The 27529-nt window shown below is 41.4% G+C and overlaps 1 protein-coding gene across 3 annotated transcripts; it reads right to left on the bottom strand.

The window, feature by feature from the left end:
* Positions 1–953: 953 nt before the first annotated feature.
* Positions 954–27213, bottom strand: LOC106583172 (cyclic AMP-dependent transcription factor ATF-1). Of its 3 annotated transcripts, none has more exons than XM_045705566.1 (7): positions 27059–27213; positions 12270–12383; positions 9139–9236; positions 8606–8745; positions 4085–4264; positions 3735–3879; positions 954–3300 (listed from the first exon to the last, which is right to left on the bottom strand). In XM_045705566.1, exons 2-7 carry the CDS (start codon positions 12381–12383, stop codon positions 3156–3158), a joined length of 822 nt encoding a protein of 273 aa, XP_045561522.1. In that variant the 5' UTR covers positions 27059–27213; the 3' UTR covers positions 954–3155. The 3 variants fall into 3 exon arrangements, with proteins under 3 accessions (XP_045561522.1, XP_045561523.1, XP_014022528.1); XM_045705567.1 differs by having other exon boundaries at positions 12285–12383; XM_014167053.2 differs by lacking the exon at positions 12270–12383 and having other exon boundaries at positions 27059–27121.
* Between the last annotated feature and the right edge of the window lie 316 nt (positions 27214–27529).

The raw sequence follows: 27529 nt of genomic DNA, 5'->3' as shown, positions 1-27529 counted from the left end.
TTGCCTATAGCCTGTTTTAGAGATGTCATCGGCAAATATTGTAAGAGCTTTCATTGTCTGCATATATGCCCCTTTTATTTATCCTACGGTTCTGACTTAGTGTACAGGGAGAATACTGTAAGAGTGGACCATGTTCTGAATTCTGTCGCTGTATATTTCAAAAGTGCTGAACAAACCGTTTTTCCTTAATCAAAATTACAGATTACCTCTTATCCGCTCATCGTTCCCTAATGCCATAATTTGTACATCTCAATTGTCAGTAGAAACCACATTTAAGCAAGTAAGCCTCATCAGCTATGTTTTTTTTTAAAAGGTAGTAAATGAGGCTGAATTCACTGTTTCGCTGCCAGACAAGTCTCTACTGATAGCCAGGTGCGAACGGCGGTAAGGATTCACTCCATGGTGTTGAAAAGAAAGCTCTGCTGTTGCTACAGCTTTCGGCCCTAACAGTTTGTGGGCACCGTTTGTCACCATTATAGTGCAATTCATGTATTATTTAATGATGTGTAGTGGCTTTGCTTCCACGCATCTAAATATTATTTATTTTTATTTTGGGGGGAGGGGGGTGGCAAGACCTGAAAATTGTTGTCTAACAATGATCAATAACCAATTTGACAAGACAATAATCTAATAATGGGCAAATGTTGCACAATCCAGGTGTGGAAAGCTCTTGGAGACATACGCCGAAAGACTTCTACAAAGAGGTGCTTCTACAAAGTATTGACTCAGGGGTGTGAATGCTTATGTAAATTAGATATTTCTGTATTCCATTTTCAATAAATTAGCACAATTTCTTTTTTCACTTTGTCATTATGGAGTTTTGTGTGTAGATGGGTGAGGGGGAAAAAATATATATTTAATCCATTTTTGAATTCAGGCTGTAACACAACAAAATGTGTGACAAGTCAAGGGGTATGAATATTTTCTGAAGGCAATGTAGGTGGGAGGGCATACAAGCTGTCACCAATTTATTAATGCACAATTTGCCTAAATGGGTAATGGAAACACTTCAAGCAGTAAATTTTTATTCAACACTGTAGGTTTCTTACATAATACATTTTACTGACACAAAAAGATCCCACCATGTCGAACAAACAAATGATCTGTCAGCACTAATAAAATTGTACCGAAACTTCCTGTTTCAGCTGTCATATTTTATTTTATAGGTATGACTAGTCACAGAACTGTGCCACGTTTCCATCTGCAGTTTTTATGCGAGTAAAGGCAAAACATATATTTTTTTTAAATCATGACAGCTGTGATGGAAGCAGGAAGCTTCGGTACAATTTTATAAATGCAAACAGAGAACTTGTTTTGTTACACATGGTAGGATCTTTTTGTCAGTAAAATGAATTGTGGTGGAAATGCCTTTATGCCCAAATATTGATACAACCATCAAATCAAAATAAACTTGGAGTCACACAATGATATGGCGTATGGTCCTCCCACTATGACTCGGGAAACCATGCAGGGTGGTGAAAGTGCAGTGATCTTGATGTGCCTTTCTAATATCGAGGGTCTTATTTTGGTGACATGATGCTCGACTGCTTTTTGACGAATACAAATATTCTTACTCTTATCCATAATCTCATGTAGACTAACCTACCTGCACTCTATGTGGGGCGGCAGGTAGCCTACTGGTTAGAGCGTTGAGCTGACAAGGTAAAAATCTGTCATTCTGCCCCTGAACAAGGTAGGCCGTCATTGTCAATAAGAATTTGTTCTTAACTGACCTGACTAGTTAAATTAAGGTTACATTTCTGCCCACTTTTATTCGGTCACCAATTGGATGGAAACCTAGCTAGAGACCACTAGAGGTCGTAGTATACCCATAACCTCAAACACTAGTCACTAAATGGGGCGACTGGACTCATTTCTCAGACACTAAGTTTTTGGCTAAAATATCCCTTTAAGACTGGTTTTGCAATAAAATGCACTTTCAATTGAACATACCTTTTTAGTCCAGGGGTGTATTCACTTGGAACCAAACGTGGAAGAACCTACCTGAATTTGTCCAATAGAAACACTCGTTATCATTGCAAAACAGAACATTTTGCAACTGTTGAGTAATGTATTAATTATACTGATTGTAATGTATTAATTATACTGATTCTTTTGCAACAGTCTGTTGCAAAAGAAACCGTTTACTCCAAACGGAAAACACTTGCAACAAAAACAAGTGTTTCTATTGAACAAATTCAGGTAGGTCCCTCCCAGTTTCGTTCGCTTCTGTTTGGTTCTTAAATGGTAAACGGTTTCCATTGCAAGACGTAATGAATACACCCCACCCAGGACTAGGCTCAGTGTCCAGGAAACAAGCCCAAAAGAGTGAGCCAAAAGAACATTTGGAAAACATTTGGAAAAATATTTATTTCCATTTACAGAATGAGTGATATTGCTTTCCCTCTTTTTATTTTATTTGCTCATCCCCGCACCGTCTCCAGAAATATAAAATAAATACTACCCTGACATTGTGTGTTCTCCCTGATAGATTGTCTTAGTAACAGCCAATTCAGCCTTACACCATCTTATCGAATACCCCTTACAAGGGTAAGGAATGAGACTTGTAACATTTCCTCATGGGGGAAAGAAAGGGGGGTGGGGTGAAAATAGCTGGTTCACATAAGACACATGAATCACACCATGAAGTCATGGAGGTCATCATACAATAACAATTCAGCTGATAAATGTTTGATGTTAAAAACAGCAGATTGAGCCCACTGCTACACTTTTTTTTAAACAAAAATTAGGAAAATAAAGGAGCGGATTCTGGCAAAGGGGGACACAATTGGAAATTGATTGTCAATGATTATGCTCACAATTCACACCTTCCATGTGCTCACAAAATATACACAAATAAACATTTAAGCACTAGTTATCCAATCTGTTAGCTCAATAAAAAGAGTTCTGATTAAAAACAGACAACCTCTCTTTCACACCCTTTCATTGTCTTTTATATGGACACATGCCATGGCCACCGCTCATGACGTGTTTGTTAAAACAAAGAGTATAAAACACAAACTGAGGACGATGATTTCAGGTGTGAAATTAAAGGTGTTCCCGGTTAACCCCGCGTTGTCCATGTGGCAGAACAGAGCCGCTTGCTGACGGTAAAAGTCCTGCTCGCTGGCCAGCTTCTCTTCTTGTCCTCCTGGTTATCCTGTTTTGACACGGTACAGGTCCTTTAACGTCTTGAGTTCCTCAATGAGAGTCTTGTTCTGGTTCTCCAGCACGGCCACACGGTTCTCCAGACACTTGACGTATTCCTTCTTCTTCCTGCGACACTCACGGGCCGCTTCCCTGCCCGGGAGAAACACAGAAAACTGCTTTAGAGGATTACATTTAAAGGGATACTGTTTTAGGTTTAGGTCGTTGTTCTAGTTACCCAGAGTCACATGAGCTCATGGATACCCTTTTTATGTCTCTGCGTGCCGTTTGTACATAATTTAAGTCTGCAAGTTGTTAGCTTAACGCAATTGCTGGAGGTCTCCAGGTACAGCAGCCAGCTCCTCTCAAAAGCAGGGAAATAGACCTAACGACTCCAAAGCTGGGTGGTTGGCCATTTATAGTCTTACAAAGCTATAGTACATAATAAGTAGAAAAACAACCTAAATCCCTTTACATTTTAACGTTCACACACACACACAAATGGACCAACTGTGCACTGCCACAATACATCCTCGTACACACACAGACCCTTCATACCACATCCTTATGCCCACACACACACACACCTGTTCTTAGCGAGTCGGATCTCTCTCTTCATGGTGGGGTCGCCAGTCTTCTGCTCAGACATTTCTACAGGGGAAGTCATGACGACAGTCTGTTGCACTGTGGGTGCCGTGCGGATCTGGTACGTCTGCATCTCTCCTCCTGCACCTGAGGGGGATGAGGCCAATCAAAACAATAGATGAGGGCATCTCCTCTTTATAAATCTCAACACATTACAATGGGGTCTGCAAGCTGGGATCAGTGCATATTTACACACCTTCAGGGAGGCTTCAGTGACAACGAGAAAACTACTGGGTACTTCTCCTTATGGTATTATCTCAAAGCTTACCGTGAGTCATGAAGCCATACTCACTCTGTACGACCACCTGATTGCTGGGCACGAGTAGCTGCTGTCCATCGGGCGTCTGGGCATAATGTAGGATGGTGGTGCCCTGCTGTTGGCCTGAGTTGGTCATGGTGAGAGTCTGTAAGCCCTGAAGGCTCTCTGACCCAGGGTTGGCCAGTTGAATGGTGCCGTTAGGGGCGATGGTAACTACAGACAAACAAACAGGAAATTAGGGGCGATGGTAACTACTAGTGATGGGTACCGATATGGAAAATCGATACCAGTTGCATTGTAAAGTGTTTTAGCCTGTATGGACATTGTTTGCGAACAGTAATTAACAGTTTCAACATTTCTACATGCCGTGTTGCATTATTCAAGTGTGTTAGCTCCCTACTCCCTACTCATGCTGCACAGAAGTTACATGGAAACCGCAGATCGAAATGGCTTGCATTGAGCGGTAACCCTGGACCTCACGGACACAGGTGTTTCTCTTCAGCCTGTGTGACTAGTTCGTGAAGTCTGACACCAATTTAAGCTGTGGTGACTATCCAAGTCCTGGCTGAACCCTACATCACAGCCACAAACAAAGCACATGTCTGCAATCCTTACATTGTTGTGCAGCAGGGGAGAGTGGTTTTGTCACATTCAGAGATCTATTTATTGCAAACTTTATCAAAGTAATCTAAAATAATTAATAGATTTTAAACCAAAAAAAACACTGTCATAGACGGACAAAATTAATAAATGGGGGCTCCCGAGTGGCACAGCGGCCTAAGGCGCTGCATCTCAGTGCAAGAGGCGTCACTACAGTCCCTGGTTCGATTCCAGGCTGTATCACATCCGGCCGTGATTGATTTATTTTGTAATTTTTTTAAAGCTGTTGCGCAGCAACTACCTGCCTTCCTGAAGACAAACAATGTATACGAAACGCTTCAGTCTGGTTTTAGACCCCATCATAGCACTGAGACTGCACTTGTGAAGGTGGTAAATGACCTTTTAATGGCGTCAGACCGAGGTTCTGCATCTGTCCTCGTGCTCATAGACCTTAGTGCTGCTTTTGATACCATCGATAACCACATTATTTGGGAGAAATTGGAAACCCAAATTGGTCTACACGGACAAGTTCTAGCCTGGTGTAGGTCTTATCTGTCGGAAAGATATCAGTTTGTCTCTGTGGATGGTTTGTCCTCTGACAAATCAACTGCAAATTTCGGTGTTCCTCGAGGTTCCGTTTTAGGACCACTATTGATTTCACTATATATTTTACCTCTTGATGATGTCATTTGGAAACATAATGTTAACTTTCACTGCTATGTGGATGACACACAGCTGTACATTTCGATGAAACATGGTGAAGCCCCAAAATTGCCCTCGCTGGAAGCCTGTGTTTCAGACATAAGGAAATGGATGGCTGCAAATGTTGTACTTTTAAACTCAGAGAAAACAGAGATGCTTGTTCTAGGTCCCAAGAAACAAGGAGATCTTCTGTTGAATCTGACAATTAATCTTGATGGTTGTACCGTCGTCTCAAATAAAACTGTCAAGGACCTCGGCGTTACTCTGGACCCTGATCTCTCTTTCGACGAACATATGAAGACTGTTTCAAAGTCAGCTTTTTTCCATCTACGTCACATTGCAAAAATCAGAAACCTTCTGTCCAAAAATGATGCAGAAAAAGTAATCCATGCTTTCGTCACTTCTTGGTTAGACTACTGCAATGCTCTACTTTCCGGCTACCCGGATAAAGCACTAAATAAACTTCAGTTAGTGCTAAACACAGCTGCTAGAATCTTGACTAGAACCAAAACATTTGATCATATTACTCCAGTGCTAGCTTCTCAACACTGGCTTCTTGTTAAGGCAAGGGCTGCTTTCAAGGTTTTACTGCTAACCTACAAAGCATTACATGGGCTTGCTCCTACCTATCTTTCTGATTTGGTCCCGCCGTACATACGTCGAATGGGGCCACGGTGTCTCCCGACCCCTCCTGTCTCAGCCTCCAGTATTTATGCTGCAGTAGTTTGTGTCAGGGGGCTAGGGTCAGTCTGTTATATCTGGAGTATTTCTCCTGTCTTATCCGGTGCCTTGTGTGAATTTAAGTATGCTCTCTCTTCCTCTCTTTCTCTCAGATGACCAGGACTACCTGGCCTGATGACTCCTTGCTGTCCCCAGGCCTGATGACTCCTTGCTGTCCCCAGTCCACCTGGCCATGCTGCTGCTCCAGTTTCAACTGTTCTGCTGCGGCTATGGAACCCTGACCTGTTCACCGGACGTGCTACCTGTCCCAGCCCTGCTGTTTTCAACTCTCTAGAGACAGCAGGAGCGGTAGAGATACTCTGAATGATCAGCTATGAAAAGCCAACTGACATTTACTCCTGAGGTGCTGACCTGTTGCACCCTCGACAACCACTGTGATTATTATTTTGACCCTGCTGGTCATTATTGAACATTTGAACATCTTGGCCATGTACTGTTATAATCTCCACCCGGCACAGCCAGAAGAGGACTGGCCACCCCTCATAGTCTGGTTCCTCTCTAGGTTTCTTCCTAGGTTCTGGCCTTTCTAGGGAGTTTTTCCTAGCCCCCGTGCTTCTACACCTGCATTGCTTGCTGTTTGGGGTTTTAGGCTGTGTTTCTGTACAGCACTTTGAGATATCAGCTGATGTAAGAAGGGCTTTATAAATTTGATTTGATTGAGAGTCCCATAGGGCGGCACACAATTGGCCCAGCGTCGTCCGGGTTTGACCGGGGTAGGCCGTCATTGTAAATAAGAATTTGTTCTTAACTGACTTGCCTAGTTAAATAAAGGTTAAATAAAAAATATACACTACCGTTCAAAAGTCTGGGGTCACTTAGAAATTGCCTAAAAACTTTTGCCCATTAAAATAACATCAAATTGATCAGAAATACAGTGTAGACATTTTACAGCGTAGACATCAAGTGACGAGGCGACTCCGGGATGCTGGCCTTCTAGGCAGAGTTGCAAAGAAAAAGCCATATCTAAGACTGGCCAATAAAAAGAAAAGATTAAGATGGGCAAAAGAACACAGACACTGGACAGAGGAACACTGCCTTGAAGGCCAGCATCCTGGAGTCGCCTCGTCACTGTTGACGTTGAGACTGGTGTTTTGCGGGTACTATTTAATGAAGCTGCCAGTTGAGGACTGGTGAGGCATTTGTTTCTCAAACTAGACATACTAATGTACTTGTCCTCTTGCTCAGTTGTGCACCAGTGCCTCCTACTCTTTCTATTCTGGTTAGAGCCAGTTTACGCTGTTCTGGGAAGGGAGTAGTACACAGCGCTGTACGAGATCTTCAGTTTCTTGGCAATTTCTCACATGGAATAGCCTTCATTTCTCAGAACAAGAATAGACTGACGAGTTTCGGAAGAAAGTTCTTTGTTTCTGGTCATTTTGAGCCTGTAAATCGAACCCACAAATGCTGATGCTCCAGATACTCAGCTAGTCTAAAGGCCAGTTTTATTGCTTCTTTAAAATCAGAACAACAGTTTTCAGCTGTGCTAACATAATTGCAAAAGGGTTTTCTAATGATCAATTAGCCTTTTAAAATTATAAACTTGGATTAGCTAACACAACGTGCCATTGGAACACAGGAGTGATGGTTGCTGATAATGGGCCCCTGTACGCCTATATAGATCCTCCATAAAAAAACGGTCATTTCCAGCTACAATAGTCATTTACAACATTAACAATGTCTACAATGTAATTTTAATGGACAAAATCTGCTTTTCTTTCAAAAACAAGGACATTTCTAAGTGACCCCAAACTTTTGAACGGTAGATGAAAGGTGAGTTTAGGAACCCAAGCTAAAATATGCAAATGCTCTCTAACCCTAAACATACAAATATGTATTTTACAGTAATACAGAGGGTGACATCTTAGTTGTTTTATAATTTGATTATTCTATATTTAGAGAGCATATAAGTAATCAAGCCTTACAGTTTTGTTGAATAGGAAATCAAAATATTTCAAAGGTTTATCATATTTGTACTGTGTACTTGAGCTTGTGACCAAAAGTGACTACGCCTCAGCAATTTATAACTATTTGTTATCAGAATGGTGAGATTTTAACCTTTCTTGGAGTATGCAGAATTACTAGTTATTTTTTATGGTCCTCTCATGATAATTACTTTAGGCCGTCATTGTAAATAAGAAATTGTTCTTAATTTATTTGCCTAGTTAAATAAAATACATGTAGATTACATTTTACATGACATTTAGTTATATTTGTCATTAAACAGAGGATTTCATCCATCGACATAATGCATACTCAATGTGTGTCGACTGTATGTGGTCTTGCTGTTGCCTTGGGAACACACACCATGAACACACCTCTGGAGCCATTTGGCACAACCTGCCCCCTGCGGTGGGGTATATTTTCACAAAACTGCAGAAGCCCATCATTGATGATCCATTACTTAACAAGTGCCTCCAATTCTAACAATATCCAAATATATCATCTATTTATGATGACAGTGGTGCATTGGTAGGACGGTGTTGTAGCACTATGTAGTACGGCAACCCTTACTGTACTGGCCGCTGCTGGTCTGGTAGATTGCCTGGGTGTTGGGCACTGTCACTGTGGTCATGCCAGAGGAAGCAGGGTTGTCATCCTCTCCCTCGTTCCGTGACGCCACCTCCTGAGCAGACAGCTCATTGAGGATCTTTCTACAGACCACCAGGAAGAAGCAGGAGATTACTCATCCATTAAAATATTACCATAAAGATTGATCATTCTATTATATGTTTGTTGTTTTGGCACGAGGTGGTAATTAACAAAAAACACTCTATGCTACAGAATCAAACGAATGAGATTGGAACATTTTATAGAGAATAGGTGGCTAACTAGTAAACATCCAAAAGGTAACATCAATGTAGTATCACTGTTGGATTTCAGTTCACTAATTCTAAATTGAGATTGACTGTTTTTGCACATCATCATGGATACTATTTAACATCCCAGTCCAGCAGTGACCTTGCAGTCTGCACACACTTCTTTTCACTATTACAAATGGGCAACTTAAGATAGTGTTTTGGACACAACAGTGAGGTGGCAGCTACCTGTAGGAGGGCCGTCTGGCCAGTATATCTCTGGTCTTCTGGGCGGAGGCTCCACTGTCTGAGGAGTCGTGGGAGTCGTCACTGTCTGAGCCCTGGCTCTGTAGAGGAGAGAAGAGGTGCCAGGACATGATGGGTTACTCATCTACTATGTTTACTTAATACCTAAGATCAGAATGTGGGGGTTCTAGGGTGTACAAGATAGAGATACCCTCACATCAATCACACATTACCATAGTAATACAGTAGGATAAAGGTTAACAGATTTAAGTTATGCTAGAAGAACAGGGGACACCTCACTGTAGTCCAGGGCCAGTATTCATTTGGCATCTCAGAGATGGTGCTGATCTAGGATCAGGTTCCCCCTATCCATGTCATCTTATTCATTATGATCTCAAAGCCAAAACTGATCCTTGATTAGCATTCCTACTCTGAGATGTTTGTGAACATGGGCCCAGGCCTAGTTCCTGGTTGTTGAGGAGCTCCTCTTATCTTTCTTTCCAGTTCTCTGCTGCCAATGACTGGAACGAATTGCAAAACTCACTGAGTCTTATATCTCCCTCTCTAACTTTCAGCATCAGCTGTCAGAGCAACTTACCGATCACTGTACCTGTACACAGCCAAAATGTAAATAGCACACCCAACTACCTCATCCCCATATTGTTACTTATCCTCTTGCTCCTTTGCACCCCAGTATCTCTACTTGCACATCATCATCTGCACATCTATCACTCCAGTGTTAATGATAAATTGTAATTATTCCGCCTCTATGGCCTATTTATTGCCTTACCTCCCTACTCTTCTACATTTGCACACACTGTACATAGATTTTTCTATTGTGTTATTGACTGTACATTTGTTTATGTGTAACTCGGTGTTGTTGTTTTTAAATCGCACTGCTTTGCTTTATCTTGGCCAGGTCGCAGTTGTAAATGAGAACTTGTTCTCAACTGGCCTACCTGGTTATATATATATATATATATATATATATATATATAAAATAACCTCAGGCCTGGGCAATTATTTTCCATGGAGGGCCACATTAGAATATAATTTTGCCATCAAGTGCCAGAATCATATTACAGGATTTACATCATGTGTATGACTGTGTTGACAGATATCTACTATAAATCCCATTCAGATATGCTTCTTACTTTTCTTTTTTAACATGCACAGAAAAACCACATCCATGTTCTCCTTTTGGTATATATTTTCATTATTAAACATGCAATGAACTACACAGAGGGAAAAGTACACTGTGCATTCAGCACCACGGACAGAACACCACGGACACAAGAGAGAGAGCTCAACATTCCATTTAAACTACTCAATCAGTGTGAGGAATGAAGTCTCTGATGGGCATTGACTAGAGCAGTGAAGTCAGGTATAGTTTCTGACGTCGCTATGCTCAGGATTGCTGAGAGGTGAGTCAGTAAGAGATGATCTGTGCCTTGACTTGTTATATTTCATCACTGAAAATGTCTGTTCACATACATAGGTTGACCCAAACAGTACAAACATCTTCTGAGCATGACTCCTAATCTTTGGAAAGTTTTGTTCATCGAGAGATGCATAGAACCTTGTCAGTGACATTGTTTTGAATAGGTCTCCAATCACTGCATCAGACCGAAGATCGATAAGCTCAAGTTGCAGGTCAGTGGGAGCGTTATCCACATTGAAGGTGAAGGGAGAGGAAACCAACAGTATGTCATTTTCCAACACTTTGAAATCCTCAAAATGACGAGAACTCACCGTTCAAAGCACGCAGCAGCGATGTATACTTCTCCCGCTGGTCATCTGATAGGGAACAGACTAGTAGTGTTGGAAGGTGGGTGAGATTGTTGGTTTTTACTTGGTGGGTCAGGAGGAGTAATTTTCCCTTGAAGGCTTTGACAAGGCTGTACACCTGATGTGCAAAAGGCCCTTCCCTTGTAGTTTGGAATTCAGTTCATTCATGAAGGCCATGATGTCCACAGTGAAGGCAAAATCAGCCAACCATTCTTTATCTTGCAGTTGAGGGAAATCCACATATTTCCTTTCATTTGCAAAAACTCCGCAATCTCCGACTTCAGGTCCCAGACCCTTTTAGTCACCTTCCCCAAACTCAGCCATCTCACGTTTATGTGATAGGGGAGATCTGCATGACCCAACTCTGTCTCTTCCAACAGTGAGATAAACTGCCTGTGGTTTAAAGATTTTGCTCTTATGAAGTTTACCACTTTAGTGACTGTATCCACAACATGGCTCATTTTCAGAACACATTTACGGAGCACTTCCTGATGAATAATGCAATGCAGGAAAATAATTGTCTGATTTGGGTTCAGCTCAGCTACTTGATCTTGTATCCTTTTCAAAAGGCCAATGTTTTTTCCTGTCAAGTTTGGGCACCCATCTGTGGTCACACTGGATAACTTTTGAAAATTCAGTCCCAGCTTTGCCACACACTTATTAACCTCCTCCAATAAATATTGTGGTTATGCTCTTCATTGACTGCACTGAAGCAAGCTCCTCTGTAATTTCAAAGTCTGGGGTTATGCCTCGTAAAAATATCAACAACTGCGCCGTGTCACGTGCATCACTGCTCTCATCCAGGGCCAATGAGAAATCCTTTACCTTGTCTTTCAACTGTTGTTCCATATTCTCTGCGATGTCCTCAACACGCCGTGCCACTGTTCGTCTTGACAGGGAAACATTTTCAAACAGCTCTTTCTTGTCGGGGCAAAGTATTGCTGCAGAGTCAATTAAAAACATTCTTTAAATGAATTTGTCCTCAGCGAATGGCTTGCTATGTTTAGCAATTTTGTGGGAGAGTACACAGCTAGCTCTCGCAATTCTGTCATTTGCTGAATGCAGTTTTGTGAAAAGTCCTTGCTGGTTTTGCAACTGAGAAAGCAATGCTTTCGATGCACTTGCCCTCTGCTCAGAAGACATATTCCTACATTTCACTGCATGCTTCGTGTCGGGACAAGTTGTAGTCTTCAAGACAGAGATGCTCTCTTTGCACACTAAGCACACAGCTTTCCCCGATACCTCAATAAAGACATATTTCGATGTCCACTCTTGCTGGAACACCCTACATTCATTGTCTACTTTCCTTTTCTTTTAAATCTTTGAAAAACTCAGGCCTGGCTAACCTGAACAGTCTGCACCTGTGGGGACTGGATGACCGATGACTGGATCACCCCCTGCACCTGGAACTGACCCCCAGGGAGCTGGACCACCGTCACAGGAGAGCCCCCCAGAGACATCTGCAAACACACAGTCAGATTAGAGGGCGACAGGAGTGAATATTCCATCCTGTACTGTCCTGTGAATTTTGTTTCATGTCCTCTTAACTTCTTATGGCTGGATGGCAGTATTGAGTAGCTTGGATGAATAAGGTGCCCTGAGTAAACTGCCTGCTACTCAGGCCCAGAAGCTAAGATATGCATTTTATTTGTAGATTTGGATAGAAAACACTCTGAAGTTTCTAAAACTGTTTGAATGATGTCTGTGAGTATAACAGAACTCATATGGCAGGCAAAAACCTGAGAAAAAATTCCACCAGGAAGTGGGAAATCTGAGGTTTGTAGTTTTTCAAGTCTTGGCCTATCCAATATACAGTGTCTGTGGGGTCATATTGCACTTCTTAAGGCTTCCACTAGATGTCAACCGTCTTTAGAACCTTGTTTGAGGCTTCTACTGTGAAGTGGGGGAGAATAAGAGCTGATTGAGTGAGGGGTCTGCCAGCAGGGCATGCTCTTCAGCCATGCGCGCACCCGTGAGAGGTTGCTGAGTTCCATTGCATTTCTAAAGACAAAGGAATTCTCCGGTTGAAATCTTATTGAAGATTTATGATAAAAACATCCTAAAGATTGATTCTATACATCATTTGACATGTTTTTACAAACTGTAATGGAATTTTGAGTTTTCGTCTGGCCTGCGCGCCGTGGATTTGGATTTGTGAACTGAAGGCGCGAACAAAAAGGAGGTATTTGGACATGAAGGATGGACTTTATCGAACAAAACAAACATTTATTGTGGAACTGGGATTCCTGGGAGTGCATTCTGATGAAGATCAAAGGTAAGTGAATATTTATAATGCTATTTCTGACTTCTGTTGACTCCAACATGGCGGATATATGTATGGCTTGTTTTTGTGTCTGAGCGCCGTACTCAGATTATTGCATGGTGTGCTTTTTCGGTAAAGCTTTTTTGAAATCTGACACAGCGGTTGCATTAAGGAGAAGTTTATCTAAAGTTCCATGCATAACACTTGTATTTTCATCAACATTTATGATGAGTATTTCTGTAAATTGATGTGGCTCTCTGCAAAATCACTGGATGTTTTGGAAGCAAAACATTACTGAACATAACGCACCAATGTAAACTGAGATTTTTTGATATAAATATGAACTTTATTGAACAAAACATACATGTATTGTGTAACATGAAGTCCTATGAGTGTCATCTGATGAAGATCATCAAAGGTTAGTGATTAATTTGAATCTCTATTTCTCCTTTTTGTGACTCCTCTCTTTGGCTAGAAAAATGGCTGTGTTTTTCTGTGACTAGTTGCTGACCTAACATAATCGTTTGGTGTGCTTTCGCTGTAAAGCCTTTTTGAAATCGGACACTGTGGTGGGATTAACAACAAGTTTATCTTTAAAATGGTGTAAAATACTTGTATGTTTGAGGAATTTTAATTATGAGATTTCTGTTGTTTGAATTTGGCGCCCTGCACTTTCACTGGCTGTTGTCATATCGATCCCATTACCGGGATTCCAGCCATAAGAAGTTTTAAAAGGTAGACTCAGTGAGATAACGTAGATGCAAAGTTAACAACAGTAGTGGGTACACTTCCTAAACAAATGTAGTTACAGTTCATTCATTATGCTGGTCTGACTGGATCGTCACTTTCTATTTTCAAGGACCATCAATTTGTAATATACTGAAGAAAACAATTCCAAATATTTTACTGAGTAACAGTTCATATAAGGAAATCAGTCAAATGAAAAATTAATTAGGCCCTAATCTATGGATTTCACATGACTGGGATTATAGATATGCATTTGTTGGTCACAGATACCATACAAAAAAGATAGGGGCGTGGATCAGAAAACCAGTCAATATCTGGTGACCACCATTTGCCTTATGCAGCGTGACACATAACCGTCGGGCTGCATAGAGTGATCAGGCTGTTGATTGTGGCCTGTGGAATGTTGTCCCACTCCTCTTCAATGGCTGTGAGAAGTTGCTGAATATTAGCGGGAACTGGAACACGCGGTCGTACATGTCGCAGCAACAGCCTTCCACCTCCACCAGGGGCTGCATAGGGCAACCTGTCATCAGCATCTGAGGAGCATTCCTCGGACACGAGGCCTACTCCAAACTATTCAATCATATTCCATCTCTGTCATTCAGTTAAGCCTGTACTCAATTGAACTAAGAGCATTGAAGTGCAAGGCTCAAATTCTCTGCTGTGTTGGTTCCGTTGCTTTCACGTTGTAACAGCGTGAAGCACACTCGTGCACCTGTGCAGATACTCTAACTGTGTCTGAGTGAAGTCTTGCTGCTCTCTCTGAGTCTACCTAGAGTCCCTGATCCATCAATACACACTGAAACCAGTGGAGGCTGCTGAGGGGAGGACGGCTCATAATAATGGCTGGAATGGAGCGAATGGAATGGCATCAAACCATGTTTGATACCATTCCACTAAATCTATTACCACGAGTCCCTCCTCCCCAGTTAAGGTGCCACCAACCTCCTGTGACTGAAACCGAAACAGATAGGGCTGGGAATTGCCAGGGACCTCACGATACAATATTATCATGATACTTAGCTGCCAATATGGTATGTATTGTGATTCTATATATACAATGAGATTCGATACTGTGAATTGATTGTGATTCCAAGATGGCCAAGTGATATTGTGATTTAAAGTGACCAAGATGGCACTTCAGTAGATAATGGACATTTTACATGCTCCTGACCAATTCTGCCATTTATTTTTATTCTGAACTTTTTTTGTATATAAATGTCTCCGCCATATCCTATGATGGCAGAGATATTATGTATTGCCCTCTGTTCTATTGGCCTCTGTTCTGGCAGCGAATGAGCAGTCACTGGAGAACAAACTGGATGAGCTCCGTTTGAGACTGTCCTATCAACGGAACCTGTAATATTCTGTGTTTTTCGCAGTCTTGGCTGAACAATGACATGGATAATATACAGTATATCTTGCAGATTTCTCCATTATTCATCTAGACCGGATGGCAGCCTGGGGTAAAACTAAAGGGGGAGGGGTGTGTCGCTTTGTTAACAGCAACTGGTGCGTGATCTCCAATGTGAGAGATTCACTCATCATGCAGAGGGACAAGAGAGCCATGAGAAAACAAGTTTTGATCAGTCATGAAAATAAAGGTGCAGGGTTTTGGTGCAGGTACAGTATACCCCCCATCCTGCTTACAAGCAAAAACTCAAACAGGAAGTACAAGTGACGCGCTCAATACGGAAGTGGTCCGATGAAGCGGATGTTAACCTCTCTGGGCTAGGCGGGACGAATTCGTCCCACCTACGTAACAGCCAGTTGAATCCTGTGGCGCGATTTTCAAAACCTTTGAAATGCTATTACTTCAATTTCTCAAACATATGACTATTTTACAGCTATTTAAAGACAAGACTCTCGTTAATCTAACCACACTGTCCGATTTCAAAAAGGCTTTACAACGAAAGCAAAACATTAGATTATGTCAGCAGAGTACCAAGCCAGAAATAATCAGACACCCATTTTTCAAGCTAGCATATAATGTCACAAAAACCCAGAAGACAGCTAAATGCAGCACTAACCTTTGATGATCTTCATCAGATGACAACCCTAGGACATTATGTTATACAATACATGCATGTTTTGTTCAATCAAGTTCATATTTATATCAAAAACCAGCTTTTTACATTAGCATGTGACGTTCAGAACTAGCAAATTCCCCGCAAACTTCCGGGGAATTCGCTAACAATTTACTAAATTACTCACGATAAACGTTCACAAAAAGCATAACAATTATTTTAAGAATTATAGATACAGAACTCCTCTATGCACATCTACCTCAATTACCACGTACCCCTGCAAATCAATTCGGTACCCCGTGTATATATATATATACACTAATATACGGGGACAAATATAATAATAGAAATTGAATTTATATAAAAATAAAATTTATATTTCTATGATTATATTTGTCCCCGTATGTATGTATGTATGTATGTATGTATGTATGTATGTATGTATGTATGTATGTATGTATGTATGTATGTATGTATGTATGTATGTATGTATGTATGTATGTATGTATGCATGCATGTATGTACACACACATACACACACACGGGGTACCAAATTGATTTGCAGGGGTACGTGGTAATTGAGGTAGATGTGCACATATAGGTGACTAGGCAACAGGATATAAAATAAGCACTAGCAGCAGTGTATGTGATGATAAAAATACAATTTTAATTTCTATTATTATATTTGTCCTACATTGTTGGAGAAATTCACTGCACCCTGTAATTGAATCTGCAACCCTGTGCATGTGCCTATTAAACTCCCTAATCATTGTCTATTTATTCCTTGTGTTATTTTCTTTAGATTATTTCTCTCTGCATTAATGGGAAGGGCCCGTAAGTAAGCATTTCACTGTTAGTATATGCCTGTTGTTTGTGAAGCATGTGACATTTAATTTTTTTGATAAGATGTTCCAAACATATTGCCCACATGTCAGCTGCAGAGGGACAAGAGAGACATGATACAAATAAATGAGAACAAGCTGTAGGATGAAAAATAGCCTACCAGAGTTTTGGCTGAGGTATAACTGACTAGCACTAGCTAAATAAATATAATTAAAAAAATATATATATTCACATGGAGTCACAGTATCTACAGTGGTTTCGCCACTAAAAGTTGTGTGATTATGCTGCGGGATTTAGAGGTAATTTGTGATTTAGTACAGTACCCTGCGTCACCACTTCATTGCTCCAGACTAGCGCTAGGGGGAGTTAGAGCCCTGATTATGCTTTTGGGTCCTACTGTGTCTCTAACTGACAATGAATGGGTGACATAAACCTAAAGAGAAACTGATAATTGTGCACGATTTCAGTATTACTTACTAAAACTGTTGTTACACTAAGGTTATTTTATTTTGGTCTTACTGTAGGCCACTCCCGACCGGTCACGTTGTACAGCGCCTGAGTGGTGCAACAGTCTAAGACACTGTATAGCAGTGCAAGTGCTGTGTGTTGCTACAGAGGTTGGTTCAATACCTGTGCCGGCCTTGACTGGGAGATGACCCATGAGATGACTGTAGTTTTATGGTTTCTCTCCCTCTAAAAATAGAAATAATTCTAAATAACTGGCTTTATTTACAAATTAGTGACAATGTCTCACCCCATGTTCAAGAATGGCCTTTTTCCCCTCGCTTATTTTATGTTATTTGAAAACGAAATCTCCAAAATATTGTTATTTTTTAAACAAAACAGTTATTATTAATTTAGAACTATACAAAAGCCCGTTAGATTTTCTCACAGATGTATTATTCACCCTGTTATTAGCAGGACAATATATATTGGTCATGGCTCCCGAGTGGCGCACAATGGGATTGCCTTGCAGTTCTCCAGCTGTATCCACTGAAAGCACGCGAGGTTCAAGGCACGAGGGCTGGGGACACGGGATGGGTCGCAGGCTAGTGCATACAGAAGAACGACCTAGCCCATGGGGAAGGGAGGATGAAAGGGGGTGGACCCCCACGCCGCCACACTGGCAACACTTTAAGGGGAAATGCACTAATAATGGAGCTGACTAGGGAAACGTTCCCGCTGTTCTGTTCTTAGTGCCAGTCTGCATGTTCAAACTAAAACAATGTAACTAATAATGGCATCTTTATGTTTCCGTTAATAAAATAATGATAAAAATACTTTCAAAATGCCGATGTTTATTTAGTTATGGATCCATCACGAATTACTATGGGAATAAATATCACTCAATTATAGAAATATCCTCCAATCCTCCATATGTAATTATTGGCGAAGAGACACATATTATTCGATATACCGTAGGCGACTTGAGTCTCACTAGTGTTGAGTAATGTGCTTTTAAAATTGGGTGTAGGTCTTATTTATTTAAAGAGCATATTGAAGTTAGAAGCAATAGGATTTGAAGCAATAGCCTACAACTACACTGCTCAAAAAAATAAAGGGAACACTTAAACAACACAATGTAACTCCAAGTCAATCACACTTCTGTGAAATCAAACTGTCCACTTAGGAAGCAACACTGATTGACAATAAATGTCACATGCTGTTGTGCAAATGGAATAGACAACAGGTGGAAATTATAGGCAATTAGCAAGACACCCCCAATAAAGGAGTGGTTCTGCAGGTGGTAAGCACTTCTCACTTCCTATGCTTCCTGGCTGATGTTTGGTCACTTTTGAATGCTGGCGGTGCTTTCACTCTAGTGGTAGCATGAGACGGAGTCTACAACCCACACAAGTGGCTCAGGTAGTGCAGCTCATCCAGGATGGCACATCAATGCGAACTGTGGCAAGAAGGTTTGCTGTGTCTGTCAGCGTAGTGTCCAGAGCATGGAGGCGCTACCAGGAGACAGGCCAGTACATCAGGAGACATGGAGGAGGCCGTAGGAGGGTAACAACCCAGCAACATGAGGGTGGTATGAGGGCCCGACGTCCACAGGTGGGGGTTTTGCTTACAGCCCAACACCGTGCAGGACATTTGGAATTTGCCAGAGAACACCAAGATTGGCAAATTCGCCACTGGTGCCCTGTGCTCTTCACAGATGAAAGCAGGTTCACACTGAGCACGTGACAGACGTGACAGAGTCTGGAGACGCTGTGGAGAACGTTCTGCTGCCTGCAACATCCTCCAGCATGACCGGTTTGGTGGTGGGTCAGTCATGGTGTGGGGTGGCATTTCTTTGGGGGGCCGCACAGCCCTCCATGTGCTCGCCAGAGGTAGCCTGACTGCCATTAGGTACCGAGATGAGATCCTCAGACCCCTTGTGAGACCATATGCTGGTGCGGTTGGCCCTGGGTTCCTCCTAATGCAAGACAATGCTAGACCTCATGTGCCTGGAGTGTCAGCAGTTCCTGCAAGAGGAAGGCATTGATGCTATGGACTGGCCCGCCCGTTCCCCAGACCTGAATCCAATTGAGCACATCTGGGACATCATGTCTCGCTCCATCCACCAACGCCACGTTGCACCACAGACTGTCCAGGAGTTGGCGGATGCTTTAGTCCAGGTCTGGGAGGAGATCCCTCAGGAGACCATCCGCCACCTCATCAGGAGCATGCCCAGGCGTTGTAGGGAGGTCATACAGGCACGTGGAGGCCACACACACTACTGAGCCTCATTTTGACTTGTTTTAAGGACATTACATCAAAGTTGGATCAGCCTGTAGTGTGGTTTTCCACTTTAATTTTGAGTGTGACTCCAAATCCAGACCTCCATGGGTTGATAAATTGGATTTCCATTGATTATTTGTGTGTGATTTTTGTTGTCAGCACATTCAACTATGTAAAGAAAAAAAGTATTTAATAAGATTATTTCTTTCATTCAGATCTAGGATGTGTTTAAGTGTTCCCTTTATTTTTTTGAGCAGTATATTTTAGCACCGTTTTGCGCTGCTCTGAGACAAGCATGAGGACTGGTCTTGATAAATGAATGAGATTTTTTTTATTTGTCACTGAATCTCCGTTTGGGTATTGGTTAGACTAGAGCAGCAGCAAAATTAAGGCAGTTTATACAATTTTAAAACATTACAATACATTCACAGATTTCACAACACACTAATTTTACTGCTTGCATAGTTACTTGATGTGGAATAGAGTTCCATGTAGTCAAGGCTCTATGTAGTACTGTGTGCCTCCCACCGTCTATTCTGGACTTGGGGATTGTGAAGAGACCTCTTGTGGCATGTCTTGTGGGGTATGCATGGGTGTCCGAGCTGTGTGCCAGTAGTTTAGACAGACAGCTTGGTGCATTCAACATGTCAATACCTCTCATAAATAAAAGTAGTGATGAAGTCAATCTCTCCTCCACTTTCAGCCAGGAGAGATTGACATGCATATTATTAATATTAGCTCTCTGTGTACATCCAAGGGCCAGCCGTGCTGCCCTGTTCTGAGCCAATTGCAATTTCCCTAAGTCCTTTTTTGTGGCACCTACCACACGACTGAACAGTAGTCAAGGTGCGACAAAACTATGGCCTGTACGACTTGCCTTGTTGATAGTGTTGTTAAGGCAGAGCATCGCTTTATTAGAGACAGACTTCTTCCCATCTTAGCTACTACTGCATCAATATCTTTTGACCATGACAGTTTACAATAGAGGTCGACCGATTAAGATTTTTCAACGCCGATACCGATTATTGGAGGGCCCAAAAAAGCCGATACCGATTAATCGGCCGATTGTTTAACATTTATTTGTAATAATGACAATTACAACAATACTGAATGAACACTTATTTTAACTTAATATAATACATCAATAAAATCAATTTAGCCTCAAATAAATAATGAAACATGTTCAAATTTGGTTTAAATAATGCAAAAACTAAGTGTTGGAGAAGAAAGTAAAAGTGCAGTATGTGCCATGTAAGAAAGCTAACATTTAAGTACCTTGCTCAGAACATGGGAACATATGAAAGCTGGTGGTTCCTTTTAACATGAGTCTTCAATATTCCCAGGTAAGATGTTTTAGGTTGTAGTTATTATAGGATTATAGGACTATTTCTCTCTATACGATTTGTATTTCATATACCTTTGACTATTGGATGTTTTTATAGGCACTTTAGTATTGCCAGTGTAACAGTATAGCTTCCGTCCCTCTCCCCGCTCCTACCTGGGCTCGAACCAGGAACACATCGACAACAGCCACCAAAGAAGCAGCGTTACCCATGCAGAGCAAGGGGAAGAACAACTACTCCAAGTCTCAGAGCGAGTCACGTTTGAAACGCTATTAGCGCGCACCCGCTAACTAGCTAGCCATTTCACATTGGTTACACCAGCCTAATCTTGGGAGTTGACAGGCATGAAGTCATAAACAGCGCAATGAAGAGCTGCTGGCAAAACGCACGAAAGTGCTGTTTGAATGAATGCTTACGAGCCTGCTGGTGCCTATGGTTGAATCCGGAAACTATCACCTCGAAAACAAAACGTTTTTTCCTTTCAGTGAAATACGGAACCGTCCCGTATTTTATCTAACGGGTGGCATCCCTAAGTCTAAATATTCCTGTTACATTGCACAACCTTCAATGTTATGTCATAATTACGTAAAATTCTGGCAAATTAGTTCGCAACGAGCCAGGCGGCCAAAACTGTTGCATATACCCTGACTCTGCGTGCAATGAACGCTAGAGATGTGACGCAATTTCATGTTAGCAGGCAATATTAACTAAATATGCAGGTTTAAAAATATATACAGTGGGGGAAAAAACTATTTGATCCCCTGCTGATTTTGTACGTTTGCCCACTGACAAAGAAAGGATCAGTCTTTAATTTTAATGGTAGGTTTATTTGAACAGTGAGAGACAGAATAACAACAAAATAATCCTGAAAAACACATGTCAAAAATGTTATAAATTGATTTGCATTTTAATGAGGGAAATAAGTATTTGACCCCCGCTCAATCAGAAAGATTTCTGGCTCCCAGGTGTCTTTTATACAGGTATCGAGCTGAGATTAGAGCACACTCTTAAAGGGAGTGCTCCTAACCGCAGCTTGTTACCTGTAAAAAAGACACCTGTCCACAGAAGCAATCAATCAATCAGATTCCAAACTCTCCACCATGGCCAAGACCAAAGAGCTCTCCAAGGATGTCAGGGACAAGATTGTAGACCTACACAAAGCTAGAATGGGCTACAAGACCATCGCCAAGCAGCTTGGTGAGAAGGTGACAACATTTGGTGCGATTATTCGCAAATGGAAGAAACACAAAAGAACTGTCAATATCCCTCGGCCTGGGGCTCCATGCAAGATCTCACCTCGTGGAGTTGCAATGATCATGAGAACAGTGAGGAATCAGCCCAGAACTACACGGGAGGATCTTGTCAATGATCTCAAGGCAGCTGGGACCATAGTCACCAACAAAACAATTGGTAACACACTACGCCGTGAAGGACTTAAATCATGCAGCGCCCGCAAGGTCCCCCTGCTCAAGAACACATATACATGCCCGTCTGAAGTTTGCCAATGAACATCTGAATGACTCAGAGGACAACTGGTGAAAGTGTTGTGGTCAGATGAGACCAAAATGGAGCTCTTTGACATCAACTCAACTCACGGTGTTTGGAGGAGGAGGAATGCTGCCTATGACCCCAAGAACACCATCTCCACCATCAAACATGGAGGTGGAAACATTATGCTTTGGGGGTGTTTTTCTACTAAGGGGACAGGACAACTTCACCACATCAAAGGGACGATGGACGGGGCCATGTACCGTCAAATCTTGGGTGAGAACCTCCTTCCCTCAGCCAGGGCATTGAAAATGGGTCGTGGATGGTTATTCCAGCATGACAATGACCCAAAACACACGGCCAAGGCAACAAAGGAGTGGCTCAAGAAGAAGCACATTAAGGTCCTGGAGTGGCCTAGCCAGTCTCCAGACCTTAATCCCATAGAAAATCTGTGGAGGGAGCTGAAGGTTCGAGTTGTCAAATGTCAGCCTCGAAACCTTAATGACTTGGAGAAGTTCTGCAAAGAGGAGTGGGACAAAATCCCTCCTGAGATGTGTGCAAACCTGGTGGCCAACTACAAGAAACGTCTGACCTCTGATTGCCAACACGGGTTTTGCCACCAAGTACTAAGTCATGTTTTGCAGAGGGGTCAAATACTTATTTCCCTCATTAAAATGCAAATCATTTTATAACATTTTTGACATGCGTTTTTCTGGATTTTTTGTTGTTGTTATTCTGTCTCTCACTTTTCAAATAAACCTACTACTAAAATTATAGACTGATCATTTCTTTGTAAGTGGGCAAACGTACAAAATCAGCAGGGGATCAAATACTTTTTTCCCCCACTGTACTTGTGTATTGACTTTAAATAAAGGCATTGATGTTTATGGTTAGGTACATTGGTGCAACGACAGTGCTTTTTTCGCAAATGCGCTTGTTAAACCATCACCCGTTTGACGAAGTAGGCTGTGATTTGATGAGAAATTAACAGGCACCGCATCGATTATATGCAACGCAGGACACGTTAGATAAACTAGTAATATCATCAACCATGTGTAGTTAACTAGTGATTATGTTAAGATTGATAGTTTTTTATAAGATAAGTTTAATGCTAGCTAGCAACTTACCTTGGCTTCTTGCTGCCCTCGCGTAACAGGTAGTCAGCCTGCCATGCAGGCTCCTCGTGGAGTGCAATGTAAGGCAGGTGGTTAGAGCGTTGGACTAGTAACCGGAAGGTTGCAAAAACGAATCCCCCCCTGAACAAGGCAGTTAACCCCCGTTCCTAGGTCGTCATTGAAAATAAGAATGTGTTCTTAATCTGACTTGCCTAGTTAAATAAAAGGTGTAAAAAAATAATAATACATTTAAAAAATATATATATAAAAAAATAACATTTAAAAATTTCTAAAATTGTAAAAAAATAAAATAAAAATACTAAAAAAAAATATAAAAAATAAATAAATAAATAAAAATCGGCAAATCGGTGGCAAAAAATACTGATTACCGATTGTTATGAAATCTTGAAATCGGCCCTAATTAATCAGCCATTCCGATTAATTGGTCGACCTCTACTACAGAGGGTAGTGCGTACGGCCCAGTACATCACCAGGGCCAAGCTTCCTGCCATCCAGGACCTCTATACCAGGCGGTGTCAGAGGAAGGCCCTAAAAATTGTCAAAGGCTACTGCCACTCTAGTCATAGACTGTTCTCTCTGCTACCGCACGGCAAGCGGTACCGGAGCGCCAAGTCTAGGTCCAAGAGGCTTCTAAACAGCTTCTACCCTGAAGCCATAAGACTCCTAAACATCTAATCAAATGGCTACCCAGATGATTTGCATTGCCCCTCCCCCTCTTTTACACCGCTGCTACTCTCTGTTTTTATCATCTATGATAGTCACTTTAATAACTCTACCTACATGTACCTCAACTAACCAGTGCCTCCACACATTGCCTCTGTACCGGTACTAGGGATGCACGATATATCGGTGAACATATTGGAATCGGCCGATATTAGCTAAAAATGCTAACATCGGTATTGTCCGATGTCTAGTTTAACGCCGACGTGCATACCTATATAACGTAGGCACATGACGTAATGACCCCACGTAAAATGTTAAGCTACACGTGCATCAAAGCATTCCTAACCTAGCCCACAATGTCTACTGTGTGAATCAGTCATCTGAAAGAGTAAGAAAATTTCAGCGAGACAACTCAATGGCAAAATCCATTAAAGCCAAGATAATGGAATTCATTGCCCTTGACAATCAACCGTTCTCGGTCGTGGGTGATGTTGGCTTTGGCCGACTGGTTGAGCACCGGTACACACTATCAAGTGTGCTATTTTTCAGATGTTGACCTACCGGAGTTACACAGTAATAGCGTCACTGCTATTAGCTTCAAGACATATATACTATGGAACGCCGTTTGGGTCTTTGCGTGTCAAAGAAGATACAGTAGCACTGTCAAAGCTGTACAAAAAAAGTCTGCAAACAAGCAAACCCCAGCCACGAACAATGTGTTTACAATACCGCGTTGGTAATAATGCATCATTTGTTCGAATGCAACTTCTGGGGTTGCTAGCTTTAGCTTGGTACCTAGCTAGCACCAATACAACCAGGCTGAAAACTGGTTGTATTGGTGTACCAGTAGAAACTGCAGTCATTTTCATTATTCTTAGCAATTATTTAGGAATCCTTGTGAGTAAGTATTAGCTAGGTTGCCACTTGTTGTTCACCTATTGAAATTAAACTTCAGTTCATGAAAATAAATAACTAGCCAGCTACTTAACCCTGTTGCCCAAAGCTAATGTTATAAGCAGCCAGCTAGCTTCATCTAGCTAGTGATGCTCGACCTGACAGGGTTATGTGTTGTGAAGCTAGCCTCAATAAGGATTAGGCACAAGTGGAATTTGCGATTTGCCTTCAAAATAAAAGTATGTCATTGACAGTGATGCAAATAAATACAAATAGTAGAATTATGCCATACTTTAATTGAAGGCTAACCGCAAAGTCCACTATTGTGGCTAATCCTTATTGTGCCTAGTATCACATAGACGGGTCCGACCACCATTAATCAAATATGAACGGTCTTATAAATTAGGGTTATTTTAGATGATGACACCTAGCTATATAGTTAGCTAGCTAACTATATAGCTACTGAAACAGATGTCGTTTTGCTGTTTTTGGGGAAGAACATTGTTTGCATCCATGAACTAGCTAGCTTTTTAAAATATTTTTTTATGGCGAGACAACTTTACCAGCATCATAGCATACGTATCTATGAATCGTGGAGACATGAAATACAAGTGATAGTGTAATCAATGTGTAATAACTACGTAAAAAAATCAGTAACGCTTTAAATTATTATGTGACGTGCAGTCATATTCTGGTCCTGATTGGTCAACAAGCTTAAATGACACATCAAATAGTGTTATTTGACATGTATATTTTTTGACACGCAAAGACCCAAACGGCGTTCCATTGAAATCCAGGTTGAAAATGAAACGACTGAAAAAATTAACGAAACAGTACAGCATGTAAGTGAAATAAATGAGGTTGGATTATGTTTTACTGGTAATGGGGACATACGTAAATGCCAACAAAATACATTTTAGGTCAGTGTGTGTAACCTTTATTTAACGAGGCAAGTCGGTTAAGAACAAATTCTTATTTACAATGACGGCCAAACCCGGATGACTCAGGCCCAATTGTGCGCCACCCTATGGGGCTCCCAATCACGGACAAATGTGATACAGCCTGGATTCGAATCATGAACTGTGGTGACGCATCTTGCCTTAGACCGCTGCGTCTGTGTGTGTTATTAACTATTTAACTGCACTAGAACGCTTAAAAGTCAAATTTTTTAAAATATAGTTTCTCTATCGGTCAAAAACGTCATATCGGTGCATCACTAACCGGTACCCCCCTGTATATAGTCTCGCTATCATTATTTTACTGCTGCTCTTTAATTACTTGCTACTTTCCCCCCCCCCCTATTCGTATATATTTTTAAACTGCATTGTTGGTTAGGGGCTCGTAAGTAAGCGTTCCATTGTAAAGTCTACACCGGTTGTATTCGGCGCATGCGACTATTACACTTTGATTTGAAATTCAGTAACGTAACTAACTAGCTAGCTAAGTTGCTGACAGCACTAAACCTAAAGACTAACTGTGGCAATGTTAGCTAAGTAGCTAAACATTGCTAACTCGGTAACGTTACCGGAGCTAGCTAGCTGGTTAACTGCAGCGTTGGCTAAGAACAAGTTAGATAGTATCCTCTAATTTGAATACGTTTGCTAGCAAACATTAACGATTGCTAGTTAGCCAATTTGTCATATTAGGCCGGGTAACGTGTCAGTCAGCAAACTATGTAACGTTAGTTGGCTTGCTAAACATTGCCGTTGTTGAATAAACCAGATTATATTCTTAATTTCTCCAGGTCTCATATGCCTTGTAGTTCGCTAACTCCCACTGTATGTGCTTTTGGACAATGAGCGAATTTGTGTAACGCCGAGTCACTGGCACGCAAGTACCCGCGTCAGACGTCAGCAATACCGCCACCTTCCCCTTTGACGACGAGGAGACGGAAAGGGAGCCGCCATTAAATGATAAGCAACAAAGCAAACCATTGCGCAATTTAAAGCTGAGTACATAGCTAATATATATGCAGGCGGTCAAGTCATTGAGAAGCTGCATTACCTTTTAAATCCTTCCTGGGCCTCAGCAATGGCGTTGATTATCTCAAAAGCTATTATAAATCACCGGGGGGGGGGGGTAGTTGCTGGCTAATTGCTAAATAAAAGGGCGGTGCGACACCATTATTTTTTTTATCGTTTTATTTTTTTGAAAGGAAGGAGGCCCCAGGAAACACATATGACGTTATTGTTTCCTGTGATTGGTGGAAACAGTAGTGCCAGAGCATGGAAAGTGTAAAATATAAACGTGATGTAATGTATTGACGTTAATCCTCTGTTTAAAATATAGCCCATTGAATATGAAATAAAGATTATTTTAACGCAAAAAACTAAAAGAAACAAAGCAATACGAGATGATGCAAACAACTGTATCTCATGACAGAAATGAATCAGAAAGCTATGGTTTTAAAGCTGATCTTGTTAAAAAATGTATTTTTAAAAAGTGTAGTGAAAGGTCAAATCCATAAATATTACC

Source organism: Salmo salar, chromosome ssa22 (genome assembly GCF_905237065.1).
Source record: "Salmo salar chromosome ssa22, Ssal_v3.1, whole genome shotgun sequence".
Classification (NCBI taxonomy): domain Eukaryota; kingdom Metazoa; phylum Chordata; class Actinopteri; order Salmoniformes; family Salmonidae; genus Salmo; species Salmo salar.
This window is presented reverse-complemented; position numbering and strand designations above follow the sequence as displayed.

Coding starts and splice junctions, on each gene's coding strand:
- LOC106583172 (XM_045705566.1), bottom strand. CDS start 12,383: ATGTCTCTGGGGGGCTCTCCTGTGACGGTGGTCCAGCTCCCTGGGGGT. Junction 3,880..4,084: donor CAATCAGGTGGTCGTACAGA/GTGAGTATGGCT, acceptor CATCCCCCTCAG/GTGCAGGAGGAGAGATGCAG. Junction 3,301..3,734: donor ATCCGACTCGCTAAGAACAG/GTGTGTGTGTGT, acceptor TCTCCCGGGCAG/GGAAGCGGCCCGTGAGTGTC.